Source organism: Manis pentadactyla, chromosome 4, assembly GCF_030020395.1.
Source record: "Manis pentadactyla isolate mManPen7 chromosome 4, mManPen7.hap1, whole genome shotgun sequence".
Classification (NCBI taxonomy): Eukaryota; Metazoa; Chordata; class Mammalia; order Pholidota; family Manidae; genus Manis; species Manis pentadactyla.
Genome location: NC_080022.1, coordinates 17936880 through 17959329, shown reverse-complemented (window position 1 = coordinate 17959329; position 22450 = coordinate 17936880). Strand labels below are relative to the sequence as shown.

At 51.3% G+C, this 22450-nt stretch overlaps 2 protein-coding genes across 6 annotated transcripts in view; one reads left to right on the top strand and one right to left on the bottom strand.

The window, feature by feature from the left end:
• The window catches only part of STPG1 (sperm tail PG-rich repeat containing 1), a 57678-nt gene extending 49123 nt beyond the window's left edge, over positions 1-8555 (top strand). For 3 of the 4 annotated variants that reach the window (XM_036914727.2, XM_057499848.1, XM_036914728.2), the window contains one exon: positions 1927-2516. In XM_036914727.2, the coding sequence (XP_036770622.2) occupies positions 1927-2233 (307 nt within the window). In that variant the 3' untranslated portion in view covers positions 2234-2516. Of the gene's footprint in view, positions 1-1926; positions 2517-4016 lie in introns of those variants that run through there. The other variant, XM_036914726.2, reaches the window with a different exon arrangement.
• The window catches only part of GRHL3 (grainyhead like transcription factor 3), a 32645-nt gene continuing 18587 nt past the window's right edge, over positions 8393-22450 (bottom strand). The window contains exons 10-17 of one of the 2 annotated variants that reach the window (XM_057499846.1): positions 20628-20786; positions 20016-20094; positions 19756-19889; positions 18111-18145; positions 16846-16934; positions 15914-15999; positions 13483-13547; positions 8393-9271 (exon numbers count right to left, since the gene is read on the bottom strand). In XM_057499846.1, coding sequence (XP_057355829.1) covers positions 9157-9271; positions 13483-13547; positions 15914-15999; positions 16846-16934; positions 18111-18145; positions 19756-19889; positions 20016-20094; positions 20628-20786 — 762 coding nt within the window. In that variant the 3' untranslated portion in view covers positions 8393-9156. The remainder of the gene's footprint in view (positions 9272-13482; positions 13548-15913; positions 16000-16845; positions 16935-18110; positions 18146-19755; positions 19890-20015; positions 20095-20627; positions 20787-22450) is intronic. The other variant, XM_036914720.2, reaches the window with a different exon arrangement.

Here is a 22450-nt window from a genome sequence, read left to right as displayed (position 1 = left end):
GGGATTCAAGCCTGTGTGACTCTAAAACTCAAAAATTTCCTTCTGAACATTGCTGGTGGGATTGCAAGTTGTTCCAGCCACCACAGAAAGCAGTATGGAGGTCTCTCAAAAAACAAGAAACAGAAATATCATGTGACCCAGCAATTCCACTGCTGGAAGTCTACCTAAAGAAGATGAAACCATTTATTGGAAAAGCCAACTGCATCCGTTTATTGCCGCATTATTTACAACAGCCAAGATATGGAAGCAACCTAATGCCCATCAAAAGATGCATGGTTAAAGAAGGCGTGGTACATGTATCACACAATGGAATATTATTCAACCATAAAAAAGAAAGAAATCTTGCCCTGTGGGACAACATGGATGGACCTAGAAAGCATTATGCTAAGTGAAATGAATCAGAGAAAGATGAACACCGTGTCGTTTCACTTATATGTGGCAACCAAAAAACAAAACAAAACAAAACAAACAAACAAAACAAAAATAGACTCATAGACGCAAAGAACAGACTGGTGATTATCATAGGGGAGTGCAGTCTAGGGGGAAGGCAGGGTGAAATAGGTGAAGGGGGAAAAGATTGTGAGAATGCTTGATATCTTAACCTAGGTGATGTTTACATGAGTGTGTACACATGCCGAGATTCATTGAGCTATATACTAAGATTTGTGCATTTTATTGTACGTACCTCAATATAAATTGAATTTAGTTAAAAATTGAAAAATTGAAAAAAAAGAATGCCTCTTCTTCTGAAGGTGTTGCCCAGAAGGTGGCAGAGTTCCGGTGGCCAGGGAATCCAGTCCCTCCTCTGTATGAATGGGCTGGCTCCAAGCGGGGGTGAGTCCCCTGCGGCTGTTCAGTGCTCGGAGAACTTTCTCTGCCTTTTTGGTGAGAGACCCTCAAAGAGCCTTTCGGTATGAGGTGGAGGTAGGCAGCTCTTCTGGTGTATGGCTGGAGAGCAGCATGATTCCCAGAACAATTCCGGAACTCCCTGGGCAACCCAGTGGTCCTCTTTGAATCAAGGCCAGCTGGAAGGGACCTCAGAGGTCATCATGTCCAACCCCTTCATTTCACATATGGGGGAGACTGAGGCCCAGAATGACTTAGTGATAGAGGTAGGGCTCCTGTACAGGTTCCATTTATCTTTCACTTACTCTCTTAGTACCAGACATAAAAGACTCCCTTTCATAAAGGAGGGAGAGACAGACCTGAAAACAAACAATTACAGTGTAAGTGGTGAGTGGTGTTATTCAAAGATTTCCAATCCAATATTTTTCCATTCCCACATCCTGACTTGCCAGGAAGGTGTTTAGTAGGATTCTGGAACATCAACCCTGGAATGGCCTCTAGAGATCTAATCTACTAGTCTTGGGATGGCAAATCCTGGGGTTCCGGAGGCCTCTTTCCATTTTCTGGCCATGGCAGGCATCATAAGTTGATCACCAATGCTCTTCCCATAGAACCCACGTAAGGCATCAGTTCTTTGCAGGGAGCTCCTGCCAGGCACTGTCAATCGGTCAGAGTTGGCACAGGAGAAAGATGCTATCCACCACTCCTGACCAGCTCAGTGACATCATCTACACCAATAAAATGTCCTGAGCTCTCACTCTGTGTTGGGCCCTGTCCTGACTGCCGTGTGCCTCATCTCCTAACAAGCCTAAGAGGTAGGTGCTATGGTGATTGCCTTGACTCCTAACAAACCTAAGAGTTAGGTGCTATGGTGATTGCCATTGTGCAGATGAGGGAGCTGGGGTCCAGGGCCCCCAGCTCACCAGCAGTGGAGCCAGGGCTCTGCCCAGGTCCCCTGGTGCCATGGTCACACCTCTTGCAGATGACCTGGCCCAGGGCAGGTCTTGCCTATGTCTAAAAACTACCATTTCCCCAAATAGACTGCTTTAGTGACATCTTCACATTTTGTCTTTTCTAAAGGAAAAACCCCATCCTGAACTTCTCTGCCCAGCCTTTGCCTCTGCCCCCCAAGCCGCCTCTCCCGGGCCCTGGCCAGTATGAGATCGTGGACTACGCGGGGCCACCCAAGCATTTCATCTCTAGTGCATCATTTGTGTCCAACACCAGCCGGTGGACAGTGGCGCCATCCCAGCCAGGCCTGCCTGGCCCAGGTCAGAGGAGTGTTTTAAATGACTGTAAAAACCAAATCTGGAATTGTTTGTCATTCCTGGGCCATCAAATGTCACTGGTTTACAGGCTGTTTGCCAAACAGTTTACAGGGGTTTGAGTAGATATAGAAGACTTTTCAGATTATACTTTCAGAGTATGAAAAAGGTACTTCTTTTTTTTTAAAGGTGAAAGGGCTCAGAGATAATTCAGAGCAGGTATTCATAACCTGTGGCTGTGAATGTCCAAGAGGCTCAAAGCTGGGCTCCAGGGGCTCTGTGACCCTGACATTGTTTGCAGATTTTGAGCACGAAGACACTGTTTTCTGAGGAAAGGGGCCATATTTTTTTGTCAGTTTGTCGAAAAAGTTCACGCTCTTTCTTAAAAATGTTTAAATGTCTGGTCCAGTCTGGCCGAGTCACCTTGCAGAGAGGAGGCCTGGAGAGCCTTCCACAGTGTCCACAGATCCACAGTGAGTGAGTGGCACGGCAGAGCCCCAGGCTGTCTCCCCTCTATGCCTTGTCTGTCAGGAAACAAGCCAGGGACTGTTCAGTGGAGCAGCTCTTCTAAGCTACCGCGTTTCACAACCCCTTTTACAGATGAGCTTAAGCAGTGTTACTTCTGGGATCTACCTCAGAGCTCGTAGCATGAGGGACTCACTCTGGTGGGTGGTCTCTGGACGCCCTGACCTATTTGTAGCTCTTGATTGGGCCCCTTAGCTATTTACCACCCCCTGACTTGGCCAACGCTGGGGGCACTGGGGACTGGCAGGTGAGCTGGTGGGCAGGTGCTGTGGGAGGAGGAAGGCAGAGCAGAAGTGGCTGCCAGATTCGTTAAGTCCAGTTTTCAGTGAGCACTGATGATGCTCCCACCCTGGGGAGGCAAAGATGAACAAGGCCTGGTGCTAACCCCCCGAGGTGCGTCAGTCTGCTGGGGAGACACAGGCCCCACCAAACACACAGGTGAGTAAAAGGTAAGGTAAACGGGACAGGGAGAAAGTCATTCTCACAGCTTCGGCCTTGGAAATGTAGTTATTAGCAAGCCGACAAGACTGCAGGGCTTCAGGTTGCGGTCATCTGCTCAGTCCACCTAAAGCGCGGTTTGTCTTGGCAGACGTACTAATGCTCCGTATGAGTGGTGGGCTCCAGGAGGCTTGGGACCAGTGGGGGTGCTTGCCTGACCCTTTCTGGCTCTGTCTTCTGAGAGCTTTTTCCACGCTGTGTGCAGTGCAAGGCACCTGACACGCAGGTGCAGGCCACCTGCTGCGGTGACCACCTGTGCCAAGGAGGGTGTCCCTGAGGGCCGCCTGGGCATGAGCATATGTGGACATCTGCCTTCTTGGCTTCCAGGGGGTGCAGATCTACCTGGACTGCCCTGTGCTCCCATCAGCAGCTTCCCAGGGGTACCAGCAGTACCAAGATTGGGCCCCTTAGCTATTCACCATCCCTGACATGCACGGACCAGAATTCACCAAGCCAGTGTCATATGAGTTTCCAGTCCCCCTAGGTGTGGTTCCCACGGCCTGTGTGGTCCTGGTGGCTGGTCTCCTGGGGAGCTGTGCCTGCCATTGTGGTGGGTTTCACTTTTCTGGAAGTTTTCGAACTAAATCAAAACAAAATCCCACCAAGCTGACACCATTGCCTTACTCAATATATTTTTCCAATTTCATACAAAATTCTATTGTTAATTTTCTTCCGTAAAAGAAGTTAAAAGGAGCTAAAGAAGGCAGGAAGCCAGAGTTTTAAGAGCCACATAACTGTGGGCCAGTCCCTGCCCCCCCTCTCCCCATGTGTAAGATGCAGAGGCTGGGAGAGGGTCCCCCCGGCCTTGCCAGCGCCGACACAGAACGCCAGGGACTCAGGCAGCTGGCCTCTCCTCCCCTAATGCCGTCTCCTTCCTCACAGCCACATACAAGCCTGAGTTGCTGGGAAGGCAGTCCTTTCTGTACAACGAGGACAAGAAGTGGATCCCAGTGCTGTAGCAGTGACCTCATACAAGCTCGGGGAGAACGCCAGCCGCCTGCTGCCCCCCCCGGGGTCCCCAGATGCTCACTCAGAGCATGGCTATTTTGTGTATGACAGCTGATGATTTGGGGACAGCTCTGCCACCCAGACTGCTACGGATGAGCAGCTGCACTTGCTCTTGCCCTGAGCTGCCTCCTGGAGGTCAGATGCCCACCCCCACTGACTCCAGTGGTTTCCTGAGCAGAAATATGGAGTGGACAGAGCCTCCCCTGCCCATTTGTCCAGGCTGGCTTCTGCTCCCCTCCCCTCAGACTAATGGGGCTCCTCCAACTGAGACTCCAGGAAGAAGGTAGCCAATGGCTGATGCTCCATCTAGAAGCCTGATGCTGAGCCAGGGCTCTTGGGCCCAGAATGTACCCACAAGGTCGGCAGCACAGGGCTGCGGCCCAGACGTGCTCCCATCCTTCTGGCCTTGACTTCCAGACACCTGCAGTTCCCAGGATTCCTCTGGGAAGGCCCAGAGGCACTTGTGATGGATCCATGAAGGGCTTGCCTGAGTCCTTGCCTCCAGCTAAGACTCCCTATCTCACCTTCAGGAAGAGCATGGCAGCCAGGTGCTATGACCGCTTGAGAAGAGGCCCCCACATCCATTTACTGGCTCTATATTCAACAGCACTCATGGGCAGAAGCCTGCTGGAGCCGGAGCCTGGGTCTTTTCTGGCCTGTCAAATTGATTCCCCTTGGCAAGAGGAAGATTCCCAAAGAACTAAGAGGAAATAGAAGTACCCAACATCCTCTCCCCTCCCAAGCATTGCTGTTATCTTTCCCGTTTGTAAGTGGAAGTCTCTTGCGCAGTCTCCCCTCCAGCTCCCACATCGACAAGGCCTCTCCCGTCCCCTTGGGTCGCTCCTTTGACTTTCCTGTGTTACATCCTGGGCCTTCGTGTCAGAACTGGCCACTGATTGGCTCTCCCTCTGGGGAGTGGTGGGTGAGGAAGGAGGGAGAAAGATGGAATAACATATCCAATTAAACCAAATTTTTGCATCTCACAAAAGCTGGCCTTTGTGAGCCCCAGATGCCCAAAACGCTGCATGGCCTGGAGCACTCTGCCAGGAGCAGTGGAAGCCTGGCTCTGAAGGCAGGACACCTAGTGCGTCTGTTCTCTCAGGGCTGCAGCTTCTCTTCCAGGTGCAGGTCCGGTTAGAGTTGAGGGGCTCCAGGTAAACACTCCCAGGGGCTGGACGAGCAATGCACAGAGCAGAACAGGGAGGCAGGGCTGGGGGGCTGGGGGCTGAGGCTGCTGACTGCCTAAAGGACATCCAAAATGGCTCCAGCTAACTGTTGTCAGATCTGCAGATTTTTCAACAGAATCTGGAGAATCTTTAAAATGTGAAATCTCTTGATCTGAGATGTTGACAACCATATTGCAATTAAAAATTTTTTGTTTAGACTAAAAGAATTTTCTGCAGGCCATCAGTTGCCCGCTCAGGTGTTAGAGGTTCTGAAAGGCCCTTACAGAGCTGACACTTGAAGCTGTACCTTTCTTTGACCCCGGCCTCTCAACAGTAGGCCTTGGTTTTAGGTCCCTCTGACCCTGGAAGACCTTAGGAGGCCATTGGCCTGGAAGGAGCTGGCCCTGGGCTCCCCATGGGCAGAGGCTGGGGGTGATGCATTGAAAAGCAAGACAGGCTTCTCCTCCCCTTGGGCAGCTGGGCTGAGCACCAGTAGGTGAAGACGCTCTCTCCAGAAGGAGCCCTCTCCAAGTGGGGTCAGGAAAGAGGGGCTCCTGGGAGAACACAGGGCTGCTCTTGGTCAGCAGAATCCCTGTGCTATAGAAGCCATGACTGGACCTGAGGCCCTCAACTCAGAGGGTCTGACTTGACTGTATCCAGCCTCTTTTAAGATATCATAGGCTGCTCATAGCTCCGTCCAGCCCAGTGGTTCTCAGGCCCTGGCTGTGCGTTAGGATCACCTTGGGAGCTGTTGCAGAGGCAGCCTGCGCAGGCCTCAACCTTTGAGGTTCTGACTTAGTTGATCTGAGATAGGGTCTGGACATTGGTATATTTATTAAAGTTCTCAGTGTGATTATACATCTAGTTAGGGTTAGGATACACTGATAGTTTAATAAAATGATTTCCAAATTTTAATGTGCCTGCAATTCACTTAAGACAGAGTCTTTAGGTCTGGGGTAGGCCTGAAAGTCTGCATTTCTTTTTCTGTTTTTTTTACTAGAGATATAATTGACACATAATACTGCATTAGTTTTAGGTGTAAGCATTTCTAACAAGCTCCAGGTGAGGCCAATACTGCTGGTCCATGGACCACACTTAGTGTAGCAGGTCATTCATCCCTTTCTCCCCTCACCCACTCACTGTCTACCAGGTAAAAGCCACCTCCAGCCAGGGGTCGCTCTCTCCACCAGGCAACAGCTGCCTTTTTAAAGTGACCCCCCGTTTGGGAAGAACTAACCACTCCTTTCACCTTTTCACTCTTTGGAGCGAAAGACCCAGAATGGCAGCCGTTGGCCCCTCCAAATGGCCCTTCAAGCCATTGACAGCCTTTGTCTGTTTATGTAGAGGGGAAGAGAATGGGCCCCAGTGGCTTTGCTGGAGATGGCCGGACGTACAGTGGACGTGCAGCTGCCCGCTCCTCTCCCGGTGTCTTGCCAATGGGTTTCAGCTCCAGGCATGATGGATTCAATGCGACCAAAGAAAATGAGAGTAGAATGTTCTTGGGGTGAAAGGGTTATACCCAACTTTATTTCCACGGTGGCAGGTCAATCACTAAAATCCCGTCCACTCAGAGCGAGTCTGCAGGCAGCAAGCCGGTCTCTGCCTCTGGGCCCCTCAGCCCACACAGCCAGTCTCTGTCCTCGGCGCTGCCACCACTCCAGCCTCTGCTCTGCTCTCCTGCAGCCTTGCAGCTGTGCCACTGTGTTGCCCAGAGCACTGGGCAGAGCTCTTTACATAGAGTCAGTAACGACGCATTGCCCACACGTGTGTAGTGAGCTAGCCAAGCAGGGCCAGGCGAGAATCCTGGCCACGGGAACCTTCATTTTATCCACACCTGGACACTGCAGCAGGCTTTGCCCTGATACTGATGGTTCTTTGTGTGTATGAGTCCAGACAGACACTGGCCAGATGACAAAGGCAGGCCTGATAATTACGGCCTTTTTAGAGCAGTGGCTCTCTACCTTGATTGCATAGTGATCACTTGGGAGGCTTTAAAAAGTACTGACGCCTGGGCCCCACCCCCCGAAATTCTGATTTAATTGCTCCAGGGTGGGGTCCGGGAAGTGGGGAGGTGGGGGAGAGGATAAAAGCTGCCCAGGTGATGCCAATGTGCAGTCAAAGTTGAGAAGCACCACCTGCTGCTTCCCAGGGGCTCTGGGAGGACAGCCGGCAGGAATCTCAGGAAAGAAGGAAATGGACAGATGCTGAGCACCTCTGGCTTGCCTGGCAATGTGCTGACACTCTGCATACACCCTGCCATCTCCCTCTCACACATCACCCTGTTCTGACATCTACGGTGATGACAGCAGCACAGGCCTGGAGCGGGCAGAGCAACTCGGTGCTCCACGGGGGCCCTGAGCAGTTCCAGGCAAACCACACTGGGGTCTGAGGACAAAGGAAGCGTCAGTAATACAGAGACTGACTTCAACATTTTGAAAGTGCTCAGAATGGATTTTTTTTTCCTTTAATTTTGAAAAAATATTGCATTAAACTATGATTCATCTTGATTACTGGGATCTTTGGCTCCTCTTAATTTTTGCCCTTGAGGCTAGTCCCTCACTTGCCTGACCCTAGTCCCAGCCCTGCCTCCAGGCAAGGCCTTGGAGATTTGGACCAATGACCCTGACTATCAGATAGAAGTCCTTGGAGATGTCTGTGAGCTTCAAACTTTTTAAAAAACTTTTATTCAGACAAGTTTATGAGAAGTCGTATTATGTAAACATGGCTCCTGCCACTGGTCCCAGCCGTGAGGGCCTCGGCAAGGTCATCCTGGACCCTTCCCAGGACTTACCCATCTCCAGTCAATGAGCCTAAGGTCATAACATTTAGCCTGTGGGACTGCACGTGACAGAGACCTGGGCATCAGGATTCTGCGCCTTCTGGGTGGGCACCTCTGCTTCCCCAGCACCCAGCTGACCCCCATCCTTCAAGTCTAGGGCAAACCACTCACAAGATAGAGAAGGAGGGAAGCCTTGTTTACCTTCACCTCCTCTGCCTGGAAGACTGTCACAAAAGGAACAAGTACAGCATTTAAAGGTAACACATAGGTAGAATTTTATTACTAAATACCACGAGTATACAAAATGCATAATTGAACAACAGCTAAAAAAAATAGTCCAAGAAATGTGGAATACACATTTTTTGAAATGATAAAAATGTATCCATGAAAAATATAAAATGTTGCATATATATACAATATATACTTATATATATATATATTTATATATATATAACATAAATGAAAATTGTAAATAAGAAATGTATAAACAGAGAGCAGGCACGGAGGTCATTTTACACATCAGCCACTTGGTTCCAGATGATCAGCTCTATTATTTACATCTTGTGTTGAGAAAGTCCATGAGGAAGAGAGTGTGTTCGCTGTCATGTCTTTTAAAAGTCATTTGCACTGAAAATCAAGAATTTTCAATGTATCTGACCAAAGGGTAAGAAATCCTTTGTCTGAAGTTGATGGAAGAATTAACAGGTGCCGGACAAAAGTCGTCAGCTTTGGGAGAGGGTCTCCTTCCACCTCTCAACAGGCAGCCTGGAGGGGCTGGGCTGCAGGAAGGGTCTTTGAGGAGGAAGCTGCCTGTCGGGCACGTTAACCATGACGGCACCGTCTCTGGCTGGGCGCGCACTCACAGCAGGTTCAGAAAGTGGATTCAAGCATGAGATGGGGGTTCGGGTCAGAACACATCCCAAGGCCCCTACTGGGTTGGTGACGCGAGGACCTCTTCCCTGAGGGAAGGCATTCAAGGGACAGCACTGAGGCACGAGGAGAGGTTGTGTGTGGCACGCGGCCACTTGCCAGCTGCCCCAAGGGGTCAGAAGGTGTGGATGCCCTGGCCTTACAGCTCTTTAAGGATGATCTGAATCTTGCCGTCAAGCTCCCCCATGTCCAACAGGAAGGCGACGTGGTTGCTGTAATGCTGAATGATGTTGTTGTCCATGTTGACCAGGATTCTGGAAGAGAAGAGGAGGTGTGGCTAGAACGTGGCAGGCCTCTTATTTTCTGGGCCTCTGAGTACAAAGATGAAGACAACTGTCACTCCCGACTGAGTGCCCCACATGTCAGGTACCTCACACTCTCACTCTGACCCTCAACAATCTGCAAGGTGGGATTCACTGTCCCTCTTTACAGTGGAGGGTACAGTGCCAAGTGCCGAGCCACAACTCAGACCCAGGCCTGCTGGTTACTACGCCAGCTGCTGTGCCAGTGCGCCTCTCCTACTGCATGAGATGGACACTTCTGAGCAACTAATACGTAGATCTGGGGAAGACAAAGTGCTCCTTAGTCATGAGGCCAGACTGAGGACTCCGACACAGAGCATGAGTTCAAGGACAGGGACTGTGGTGGGTGGACCAGTGTGGTTTGGGCTCAACAGGAGGCTGCATTGTGTCACCACTCAGGTGTGCTTACCTGAGCCAGAGGCAGATGCCACACAACCCCTCTCAGTTCTATCCCTGTGAAGCTGAAATCTCAGGAATAGCACAATAGACTTGAGGGGCATGGCTCTCTCTCTCCCACACTTCTGAGGCAAGTACCTAAGCCACCCTTAGAGGGGGACAAAGTCCCCATGGCTGTGGCCCTCTGCAGGAGCTCAAAGCCATAGTATATGCAAAAGGACACCTTTCCAGGAGTTGCCTCCATGATGAGGGACCCACCAAGATGTGATCTGACCTCATCACATTAGCTTTCCCTTTGCAGTGGTGTTGGGTATTTTCATCTATCCATCATCCATCTACTCCACTAGCATTTCCCGAGGCCTTTCCATGTGCAGAGTCTTGCTCCAAACAAAAACAAGGGCCCCACAGAGTCCTAGATCCAGCCCTCTAGTTTACAATGTACTAGGGCTGGGAGAACAAATCCTTATGGCCATATTACTTCAATTCATAGATGGGAAACCTGTGGCAAGGCAGCAAAGTCATTTGCCTGGGGTCATAGGTAACAGATACAGAGCTGGGATTTGAATGCAGACTTTCATCTCTCCATGGTATCAGTGTTTTAGAAAGACAAAAACCTTATAAACACAAATTAGGAAGCATTTTGTATTTAAGTAGATATATAAGGAAATTTTACATATATACATATATGTAAATATATATTTATATATGTATGTGTGTGTATATATACATAAAGTAAATTTATAAGGAAGGCAAAATCCAGGTTTGAGGCAGATTTCAGATGAGGGTTAAGATTTTAAGTGGGGCATGAGTTGGGGGTGAGAATCCCAGACTACTCCTCCTGGCAGGTAGCCATTTGGTTTCCTGAGGACCCCACGGGGGAGGGGGCAGCAGCCCGGTCCTCCACTGCCATTCCCCAGGTGGGGGGGCAGTGGAGACAGAGCCCCAGGCTACATCAGCTATCTCTGCAGTGTCATCAAGCAGCTGCTGCTTTTCAGGAGGCCTGGGTGCTGACTGCCAGCATCTCGTTATAGGCGCCCACTTTATTGGGCCCTGTCTATAGTTCCTTCATTTCACAGAGGGGTCTTTGGGGGTTTCAGGCTGGGAACAAATCAGAGGAGACCAGACCTACGGCAAAGGGGTGAGCACTTTGTCACTGTTGGGGCTTTTTGTTTGTTTCATATATGCCAAAAACAAATGGCATTTATTGGGTGCTTCCAGGTGCCAGGCACTGTGTAAGTGGCGTACGTGCTCAAACTTGAAGGCTGCCTCCCTCCCACTCCCAGGCAGGGCCTCCCAGCAGGCCCAGAGGGCACACCTACACACAAGGGATCCCAGACAGTCCCACAGACCCCTTTCCCCTCAAAAGTTAATGACAATTGGGCCCTAGAGGCAGGGGCTTGTCAGGAAGTGCTATCCCAGAATGTGAGCCTCCTGTCACTTGCCAATTTCTAGCTGTCTTCTGTCCTGGTTCGCATGAAACCCCTGGCCAGCTGCCAGCAAAACAATGTATTTGTTAATCTTTCAAGCACTCAGTGGTGCTTGTAAAGCTGATTGTATCTACCTTTGTTCAGAGGACTTTTGAGGGAGTCCTGTGAAGATAAACTAGGCCACTGATTAGAATTTCCTGTTCCTCAGATGGAGTGAGTCTGGCCTTTCCTCTCCCAAAAGGTTTTTTTTGGGACTCTTAACATTTAGGTATCTCAGACAATCCTAGGCCTGAGGGTTTCATGGTTGGAGGGTGGTGGTATACAGCATGTGGGGTGCCTCTGAGGGTACCTCTGAGTGATCTGGCTATTGGGCTGGGCAAATTGGTGGTCTAGCCACAGCCTTTATTTGCACATTGCTTAGCAGTTAGAGGAACTAGCAGGAAGCAAGATAAAATACTGTGTGTGTGTACAGGCTTTAGACAGACTGGGATCCTAGGATTCTGCCAGTCAGTAACTGTGATGCTGGGACTACTTTGAACCTCAGTTTCCTCATCTGAAGACATAGGGATAATCATAACAAATTCAAAGGGTCAATGTGATGATGCCTGGGAGTTACTTAGACCAGAGGCTGGCAGGTAGGAAGTGCTCCACAAACTGAATTTATTATGATTTAAATAGCTGGCTGGAGCTTAAGGGAAAGCCTTGGGATTCTGCTGGTGTGGCTGGGGGTGGGACATCCTTGACTGCATATCCTCCAATCAAAGGCAAAGGCTTCTGCCAGCCCCACAGCCCAGCCTGTGGTGGGATCTGTAAGGGAGGCTGGCTGCAGGTGGGGTGCAGCCAGGAGGTGTGGGCACTGGCACCAAAGGAGAAGTGGGGCTGGGCTTGTCTGGGCAAAGCAAGGCCTGCCTCCACTGTGAGGTGGATTCTGCTCTAGAGAGCATGTGAGCCCTAGTTTGAAACCGAAACTTGGAAGGAAAAAAACAAAAAAAGCCTAGACAGTCATACGACCAAAATCAAACAGATCCTTTCCCAGGGGCTGCAGGGCTGCACACTTTCCCCCACCCCCTTCTGTGGAGGCTGGGTGGGAACCAAAGAGAAGGAGGGGAGGCAGGGCTGGGCCTGTGAGGAGGGAGGCTGGCTCCTGGGCCTGACTGGATGCGGTCTCAGCCTGAGTGCAAAACCTGCCTCACTTTGCAGAGTCCTCCACAAAGGCAAGCCCCCGGACAAGAGCCGCGGCGCAGTGCCGAGCAGCATCGGGGGTGCCTAGGACATGGAGCTCGAGTCAGACAGTCCAGAGCAGGAGGATCAGCTCTGAGCTGCGGCAGCAGGGACGGGAGTGTTTCCCAGAGCCCTAGTCCAGGGTCCTCTGGGCAGGAAGACAGCAGTGACAATTCCTCACTGCCCCAGGGGCTCCACGCCAGGCCAGTAAGGTGACCTAGTCAGCAAGGGTCTCAGAGGTCCAGCTCACTGGCTCTGACCTGGGAATGAAGCCTGGGGGTCTCCTGGGCACGTAAGCAAAGGTACAAGTGTCCTTAACACCATCCCCAGGAGCCCATGGTAGGCAGCAGGCATTGCCCGGCCCCCTGGAGGGTAAAGCTTTATTCCTTCCTGCCTTACCCAGGCTTGAAGGCGGAGGAGGCCTGTGGAGCATCCCTGTTGGGGCTCCCTCAAAATCAGGCCTGATCACAGCTCCCTTCACAGACTCATTGCCATCCACTCCCTTCTCGGGCCTCCTGACTGAGCCAGTAGCAACACTGTGGGCCCTTCCGCTTCTGTGCCTTTGCTCCACTGCTCCTGCCCCTGAACACGGTTTATCACCTCTGAGCCTCAGTTTCCCTATCTGTGAAATGTGGGTAATCATATCTACCTCACAGTGTGGCTGTGAGAGTTCAGTGAGAGATGCCTAGCCCCATGTCTGACACACAGTGGGTGGTCAAGTGCATGGTAGCCACTATCATCATCATCATTATAATCAAATGACTTGGTTATCCAGTGCCCTTGGAACTTGAACCTGGGTCTTTTGACTTGTGCAGCCCTGCACGTCCCCCTCCACCAGAGGAGGTGGTCTGCAGAGACCCTCCCATCTGTCTGTCTCTCCTTTCCTTCCAGATAGTGATCTGTGTCTGGTCTTTGCAGGTGGCCTTGGCCTGACTAGGGGTTCCCCACTCCACTCCACCTTCTCTGGTCCTCTCCACAAAGCCACGTCCCAGCGGCTCCGCACTGAGCTGCAGGGCTTGGCTGGACACAGCAAACGTGCTGGCTGCTCCCTAGCCAGCAGTTAGCGGGCAATGGGCTGAGTCTGGAGAGTGGGGAGGGACAGCTGTCCTGGGCACTTACCCCCGCTTGCATTTCTTGTAGACTTTGTAAATGTTTTCTTCAGGAAACCCATACTTCTCAGAGATCTGGAAGAGAACAGGAGGGGGACTCACTGTCTGCCAAAACTGGATCAATACCAGTCTTTTATACTGTGACTTATTTCCTGATTATAAAAGTAACATATATCCGCATTGTAGAAAAATAAAAAGAGGAAAATGATAATCATCCATAATCCTGCTTCCTAGAGATAAACACCGTTAATATCTGGATATATTCTTTCCCATCTATTGGCCATGTATATAGATATTGTACATTCCACATAGATAGTTTAATGTAACTTTTTTAACTTATTGTCTAAGTCTCCCCACATCACAACATACTCATCACAAACAGCATGTTCACAGGCTGTAAACTACCCCTGCAGTCACACTCGGCTGGTTCCGGCGCTGCGGGCTCCCTACTCACCAGCAGCCGACCTTATGCAGACCAGTCGTGGAGACTGTGTTAGAGTCCACCTCACAGACTACTGGAGGTGGTACAACAGTTCTGGCGTGTACTGAGACCTCAGCAGTAAATCTTGCCCTGTTGTGAGGGGAGATAACCCAAACATTCCCCCTGTAGGCAGGAATTATTAACCCCAACTCACGGGTGAGGATGCTGAGCTCCACGAAGATAACCCACACTCAAGACATAGCCCAGAACCCAGGTTTCCTGCTCCCTTCACCTCCTAGAATGCTGGCATTTACTCTCTGGACAAGGGAACTGCAGTTCAGAGGCCTGGGAGTGACCTGCCTGAGCTCACACAGCCAGTACCAGCCCACTTCTCCCCAGAAGTCATGAAGTTTCCTCTGGAGCAGACAGGCCTGGTCTGGTCCCACTCCACTACCTGGAGTTGCAGAACTCTGAACAAGTCACCTTACTTCACTGAGCCTCAGTTTCCTCATATGTAAAATCAGGGTAAAAATGGGATGTACACACAGGGTGGGTCTGCACATGAACTGAGATGATCATGTGAAAGACTCAGCCCAGTGCCTGTCCCCTGGTGAGAACTCAGACAAATGCTGCTGTTTAGTATCACTCCTGGCCATGAAGGGGCAGCGAAACCCAGCCAAGTGCTTCAGGTGGACGTTGTCCTTGCTGGACTTTTAGGAAGAGGATCCAGTTCAGCTCCTCAGTGATTCTCTGCCTTGGTAGAGAAACTCCAGGCAAGAAGAGTTCTTAGACTATTTATTTTAATGGTGATAAAGCTGGAAGTGACCAGGAAGAAGGTTGGGAGTCCATCTTGCTAAGCATAAGTTGTGTAAAAATAGCACAGGTTGCCTGTTATGGTAGTGAGTTCTTTATCTCTGGAAGTATACAAGGCAAGAGTGGGCACTCACTTAGAAGAGCATCTGGGCAGAGAGCTCAAACACTGGATGGGGACCCTTTTAGAGACTGTCCAACCCAAAGATTCTGAGTCTATATTCAAGTGATGCTAATGGCCTTTTGTGAGCCCAGTTTCCTGGGGCTAGTACCAAGCAGGCCTAATGACACTGAAGAAACCAGGACAGCACAGCAGAGTAGAGAGAGCTTGGGCTAGAATCCTAGCTCTATCACTTCTAGTAAACGCGGTAAGTCACCTGACCTCTCAGAGTCTGTATCCTCATGGGAAGTGGGGAGATAATAACAGTTCCCCTTCTCAGAGTTGTTAAGACAATTATGGTGAGCTAGCAAATACAACATGCCTGACAAAATGCCTGGCGTTTAGCAGGTCTTCAACAACAGGCAGCTAACATTACTATTTGATTCATTTTCCCCTTTACCAGCCTGACATCTTGAAACCACCCGGCTTTTCGGAGTGGTTCAACCTTTAAGCACATCAGGCCCTGGTGGAGGCTGTGTTTGCTCAGTTTTCAGCTGAGCCACAAAGCTGCTGTGGGTTTGGTTCAGGGTTGTTTCACCTGCTCTGTCAGTTAGGGGTGGGGGGTTGGGGAAGGTTCCCTTGCTCAGACACCACCTTCATCCACCCTAGCCAGTGCCCCCCAGCCAACCACAAGCTATAGGAATGAGGCCCCCTGGGAAAGAAAAAAAGAGTATTTCTGGGCCTGGCCTTTTGGGTTTCATTCCCATTAAAACAGAAACAAGTTTGCAAAGCCAACAAAAAGCTCTGGCCTGTCAGACAGCAGCCATCAGATTAAGGAGGATTTATGGTGTGTGTGACTCCCAGGGCGGAGCCAGAGTTCTGGCTGGGAGATAAAATCAGAGGCACAGCCCCACCAGCTGGGCCTGCAGCCCCCCGCCACCCCCCCATTGGGTGGGACAGATGGGCTACCAGAAAGCCAGGGTTCCAGCATATTCCTTCCCAGAGCCCTCCTGGGGGAAATCAGAACTACAGGGTAAAGGGACACAGAGTGAGGGTAGAGGGCAGAATGGGGTCCAGCCAGGGCAGGGCGAGGTCCACAGGGTCTCTTACCGCATTCCTCAGCCCCTTCAGGTCTGGGGTCTTCAGCATGAGGGCGTCAAACACCTCCTCAGTCTCCCTCCGCACATACAACAGAACTGAGAAGCAAACGGGTGGTTTTTAGTGGTGGAAGGAGGATAAATGAGCCTGGGAATACCTCAGAAGATAGGAGAATCTTAAAAAAAATAGTGTTTTCAACATAAGACTGATTCCTGCAGAAAGGGCAAATTCTCGCTGAGGGTCTGGGAAGCACCACACAGCTCTGGAGGTCCCACGCACTTGCTCAGACTGTGCTAATGTGGGCACGTTTGGAACCCTGCTCTTCTACCTGCCAGCTACGTGACCTCAAAGATGTTATTTTTACACTACTGAGCCTCATTTTACCCATATGGAAAAAGGAAGTGGCTCCACCCCCTATTCCACAGGGTTCTCGTGGGAATTAATGACATGACATTTGGAAACACCAAGTGTGGTGCGAGGGCTCAGTTCAAGGCTGCTGGAAGCTTGGGATCTTAGCTGCTGGATGGTTTCTTCTCGATGGTCAGCTACAGTCCCAGAGGTATAGGTATGTCCTTCTGTCCCAGGAAGTCACAGACGTAGGGTGTCACAGCCAGAAAGCCAGATATAGGAACCTGCCCTTCTCCCACTCCCACAAGAGAAAGTGGGGTGGGGGGGACTTGCCCAACATAATGATCCTGTTGCCTTTACCAGGATGTCCACATCCGACACGGCCGGAGGAGGCGCATCCCTGAAACTGCACGCTGGTCTCTCCAAGCACCCTGGGTGCTTGCCCTGGCCCGGCCCCAGATCCCCAGAAACCGTTGTACCCTCCTGGCAGGACTGGGTGCTGCCCTGGCTGCCAGTGTTTAGGGCTTTGGAGAAGGCCTCAGGAGGAGCTGGGGGCAGGGGCTGGACTTAGAGAAACAGGGTGGCAAGGAGGTTACCTCTCTGCAGATCATCTTCCTTGGCCTGCTTGGAGGGCAGAGGCTCAAGCTCCTCAGTGAAGGGCGAGCAGGTGCGCTTCAGAGGAAGCCTGTGGGGATGGTAGCAGCAGCTCACGAGGAACCCAGAGTCCAAAGGGGCCCCAGGGGTGGAGAAGGGCCCACGAGGGCAGGGACAGAGCAGTGGTATGGTGGTTAAAGCAGCAGGTTCTGAAGTTGGACTGCCTGGGTTCAAATGCGCTCACTGGTTCACTGCACTCACTAGTTGGGTGACTTGGGGTCAATCTCCTGGCCTCTCACTGTCACTATCTGTAAAATGGGTGACAATAAAGTAGTAGTAATGCTTCATAAAGTTGGGAAGCTGAAGAAAATAATGCATACTGCTTTAGAACAGTGACACACAGTAGGGCCTTAGTGAATGTGGACTATTGCTTCATTATTATTCTTCAACATTATTCTTTTTTGAAAGAATCTGGTCAGATGTGAGTCACTGGGAGGAGGAAGGGTTGGGATTTGGAGTAAGTCAGACTTGGATTCCGGCCTGACTCTGCTACTTAATAGCTGTGTGACCTTGGGCAAGTTACTTCACTTCTCTGAGCCTGTTTCTTCATCCACAAAGTAGAGCAATAACACCTGCTTGCCTGACTCACTGGGACTGTTGTGAGTGTTAAGTGTCATAACCTGGTTTGAAAACACGTTTTGAAAAGTACTTTTTGTTTATGAGGAAAAGACTGATGTCAACAACAAATGACCTTCACAAAGTGCTTTCCCATTTACACACCGTCCTCTCATGTCTGCCCCAACCCCACGAGGCCATTTTCCTCCTTGGACATTTCTCTAGGCTGAGGCTGAGACACAGAAGGACTTGGAGGCCCTTCCTAGCCTGCAAAGGCCTGTCCCTTCCTGTGCCTCTGGGAGCCTGGTGGGTGTGGGGGGCTTGGTTCCCCTAAATCCTCCAGCATGGCTTCCCCTCCTCAGTCTCTGAATCTGCACAATCATCTCACAGGCTTTTTCCTTCCCTTTTTACAAGCAGGTGTCTCGCCAGAGATTCGCCAACTTTTCACATAAAACAAACCCATAAAAACCCAGGCAGTTTCAGTGAGAAAGGAGCATGAATTCAGCTTGGGGGTGGGGGCAGCAGAGTCTCATGGCTGCTTCCTCCGGGCCCAGCCCCTGGCTTGGGGGGCAGCAGAGGGAAGGGCAGGCGGGGAAGTGCAGAGAAGGGGGCCGGGTAAGGAGGCGAGGCCCTTGGCTGCTACTCTCCGTACCTGCTGGAGCTGCTGTATCCTGCTGAAGGCACTGCCTGCAACGAAGAGAAAAGATATTTCCCGTCACACTTAGAAGATGAGAGAGGCCCTCAGCTGCTGGGGGCTTTCTCAGAGGGACAGTCTTTGGGGGGGTGGGGGACAGTCTCAAAGCCTTTCCAGTTTTCCAGTCCATTCTGCTCAGATAGGTCCCCTTAGGGGAACTGAGATTTTGAGTCAAAAGGAAGCATTCAGCCCAAGTTGGCTGAGTCAGGGACTCAGTGGGCACATAGGAGGCGCTAATGCAAAGTGGCAGCATCAGTGAGTCCCACCTGAGCCACGCTGTGCCCAGAAGCACTGGGGCTGCAGACTGTCCTGCAGTTGGTAATTAGGTGGCTGGAGCTGAGCAAAAGGTGGGTGAGGGAAAAAGGCACTCTTTTTAAGCCCTCCTGTTACCTGGTTATCTAGTGCAGTCATTGCCAGGCCTGCAAGGTGAGACCCTGAGGCCCAGAGAGGGCAGAGAGCCGCTGGGGGTAACACACCCGAAAGGAGGCAAGGTCAGGATTCAGACAAGGCTCTCTGCTCAGGGGGCTTCCCTGGACATCCCCTCTCTCAGGCTCATAGGTGCAAGCCTGGCTACAGGAGCCTTAATTCCAAGTGGTCCTCTCCCCTACTGGGGCCCCTGGTTGGGAAGAGTGAGGGGATTAATTCACCCACATACTCTGGGGCAGTAAGGGACAATGTTGGACAGAAAGGGCTTTAAATGTGTGCCATGGGCGACATCCATAATCTATGTTACTGCTTGCAGTCCATGCACTGAACACGTCTTGTATGCCAAGGGCTGTTTCTGTAAATATTCCCACCTAAACAGTGGTGAGCTGTGACCTCAGTGGAAGGAAACAGTCAAATTGTTTAACATGGAAACAAACTAGTAGACAGGCTCCAGGGCCTTTGATTTCTGCAACTGACTTGTGTGATCTCATCTGGAAAGTGGGATAACACTGTCTCAGCCTCAAAGGATGATGTGAAGGTGAAATGAGGCAATGTAGCCGGGCTCTGCCCAGGACTTAGTGTGTCCAAGGAACTCGGTAGATGGCTCTCCAGTTTGGAAGGTGGTGTAGCTGGTGTTAATGGTCCTGCTTCTAAAGCCAGGTTGCCTGGGTCCAAATCCTGTCTCTGCCACTTACTGTGCAATTTTGGTCTCTCTGCCTCAGTTTCCACCCCACAAATCTGGGAAGAATATTATTAACTCTATAGGCAGTAGTGAGGGTTAATGCAGGGAATACAGGGAAAGCCCTTAGAGCAGCCCCTGGGGGATAGTGAGTGCCCACCAATGTTGCTGGGATGACTGCTAGCCACCTGCTTTGCTGCAGCTCCAATCTAACTTGGGCTCAGTACTAGAAACCTCCACGTGTGCTCCAAGCATGAATATTTTGATGATTATAAAGTCATTTCTTTAACACTCTTCTCTTCAGTAGGAAAGGTCACTGAAGTTATATGACCATACACACATTTTTAATCCCCTGGGATTCAATAAAGGGATTTTCATTTTGATGTGAAAAATAGTAGGACCTATAAACATCTAAATTGGCCCATATTGGCTGAGTGGCAGGTGGCCCCTGGCTGGTCAGTGCTAAAGCAGGCCCCACCTAGGGGCCAAGACCCTTACCCCTCCAGGGCGCTGCAGGCCAGAGAAGTGCACATTGGGGATGAACAGCACCGGGGGAGTCTCCAGGTCTGCCTCAGGCCGCAGGTAGGTGGTCTCATTGCCCCTGAAGCCGGACAGCAGGCAGCCCTTGATGCCTGGTGGAACAGAAGGCTTTGTGTCTTGGGGTCCCTCCCATCATGCCCCCAACCTCGGCCCTCTAGTTCTCTTCCCCCCTTCACCCCAGCCCAGCCCAGCTTGGTCCTTGACCCATCCCCACTGACCACTGCTGCTGGAGTCGGGGCACTTGACCTTCCGCCGGAACTGCTTCCGTTCATCATCCCGCATCTTCCTTTCTGCTCCCTGCAGGGGAGAAAGGAAAGGGGTCACCAAGGTCTTGGAAGGGACACCCTGCTGTGTATTTTAAATATGGGCCAGGCTTTGGTGCTGCTTTCTTCCCAGACTGAGACCAGGCAATGGGAAAGTACAAGTGCCTGGCCTGGCCCAGCCCCGTCTGAGGTCAGTATAGGCCACAAGAGAGACAGACAGGCAGAAAGCCAGGGAGAGAAGAAACTGTGAGAGACAGACAGATGCAGAGCGAGAATAGAGAGAAAAACAAAAGAGAAATGGCACCAGAGAGACATGAGAAGAAGAGAGAGAAATATGAGAAATATAGAGAAAAAGACATGGAAAGATATTCAGAGATCTAGAAAGGAGAGATAGAAATGTACAGAGACAGACTACGACAGACAAGTGACAAGCACAGAGTCAGAGAGAGACATTCAGAGAACAAGAAACAGGAGGCGGACACCCAGGATGGCTGAGGAGGAGGCCTGAGTTGGGGCTGCTGCTTCTCCCACCCAGGGCCCGTCGCAGGCTCTGTCCACCCCAGCCACCTTGTCACAGAAGATCTTGATCTGGCAGACGGCGCGGTGCACCAGGCGCTCAGGGCCTGAGCCACAGTCATAGGTGTCTATCTGCAAGTTCAGGGGGACACCCTTCACCCCCTTCTGGGAGGAGAAGTCTGTGCTGAGGCAGTTAACTCCAATGAACACCTAGGGACAGATGAAGGAACTGAATAAACAGCATGCCCCGGTCGCAAGCCCTGCTTCCCACAAGCACCCTGTTCGTTGAGCCTACTGTAGCCCTGGTGAGCACCCTCACCTCACTACATCCATGGAAGGCAAATAGCACCGCCCGCCTTTTACAGATGATGAAACTGGTGCTCAGAGAGGTGCACCAACTTTCCTAAGGCCACACAGGGAAGGTGTGGGAAGGTGGGGTGTGATCCTAGGCTTTTCACCCCTGGGCCATGCAGCTCTCTCTAGATTGCCAAGGACAGTCTAAAGTATTAAGGGAGGTTAAGGATCCTTTAGGGGCTTAAAATCCAGTCTCATTTTTCTGCAACTCAGAGTGAGGAGGTAGAGAAGGGCCATATACTCCTCTTCCCAGGTTTGGAAGACCACTTTCCTGATGGCCCTAGGCCATAGACAAGGAGACACTGCCCCTCTGTACCCTCAACCACTAGCTCCAGCCATCACTGGACTGGTCACCCCCATTATACAGCCGAAGAAATGGAGGCTCTGAGCGGGGATGTGACTTGCCAACATTTCCACAGGAAGTCAGGGAGGGTAGCAGAGCAGAATGAGCCCGATGTGGGGCTACTAGTCCTAGGGTATGAAGCTGGGCTCTGCGACTCACTAGCCATGTGGCTTTGGACAAGTGCTTTAATCTCACTGACCTCAGTTTCCTTATCTGCAAGATGGGGATAATTAAGCCTAGCTTCTGTGGCTCTGAGGGTGAATGGAGTACCTAGTGGACTTAGCAGGTAGTGGCTGCTGGACATACTGTAACTGCTATGTGTAGGATGGCTGGAGTCTCAACCCAGAGCCTACAGCTGACTGATGGCAGCCTGGGGTAGTCTCCACTGGGCACTCCCTGGCAAGCTCATCTGGTGATTGTCTACCTGCTGACTCCTCCATGGGGCACCAGGGCCAGACGCCCCCTGCTCCAGGCTGGCCCCTGTTCTTTGGGACATTTCCCTTGGCAATGACCGTGACCTGAACAGGTGGAGATGGGGTGTAGGGCCTGAGAAGACCCTCTTCCTTCTCCGGCTGTGGGGACCAGGCCCCTGGGCGCATGCCAGACATACCTCCCCCTCAGCCCGCTCAGCCCTAATGCAGCCCCCACCCAGCTCACACCTGAGAAAGACCAAGCCTGGGGGCTTAAACGGCTGTGAGAAAATCCCAACCGAAACCCACCTCTCCCTTCCCACGAAACTCTTTCCTCACCTCCCTGAGCTGGAGGCCCCAGCTCCTCCTCCAGCCCCTGGCATCTGTTTGAATAATAATAATCCCTCACTTTTGAGCCTCCCTGTGCATTTTCAGAGTCCTTCCATCTCCATTTTCTCCAGGCAGCCTGGACCGCCCCATGGGGCAGGTGGTGGGGAGACAGGGATTAGCTCTCCGACCTCTCCCGGCCGGAGATGCCCTTGCCCTGAGCTGGACCCACCCCTGGTCTGATGGCAAGGAGGGGAAGGGACAGGCCCAAGTCACCCAGCCCCTGACTCTTAGACTAGTACCCTTCCCACAGTGCCAGTTCTCCAAACAAAACCAAGACACAGAGAGACCTAGAAGCACACAGAAAGTCTGAGGTATGGAAACAGATCACTAGTGGCTCCACTTCTCAGGCCTCCCCAATGGGTCTGGCACTGTGCCCG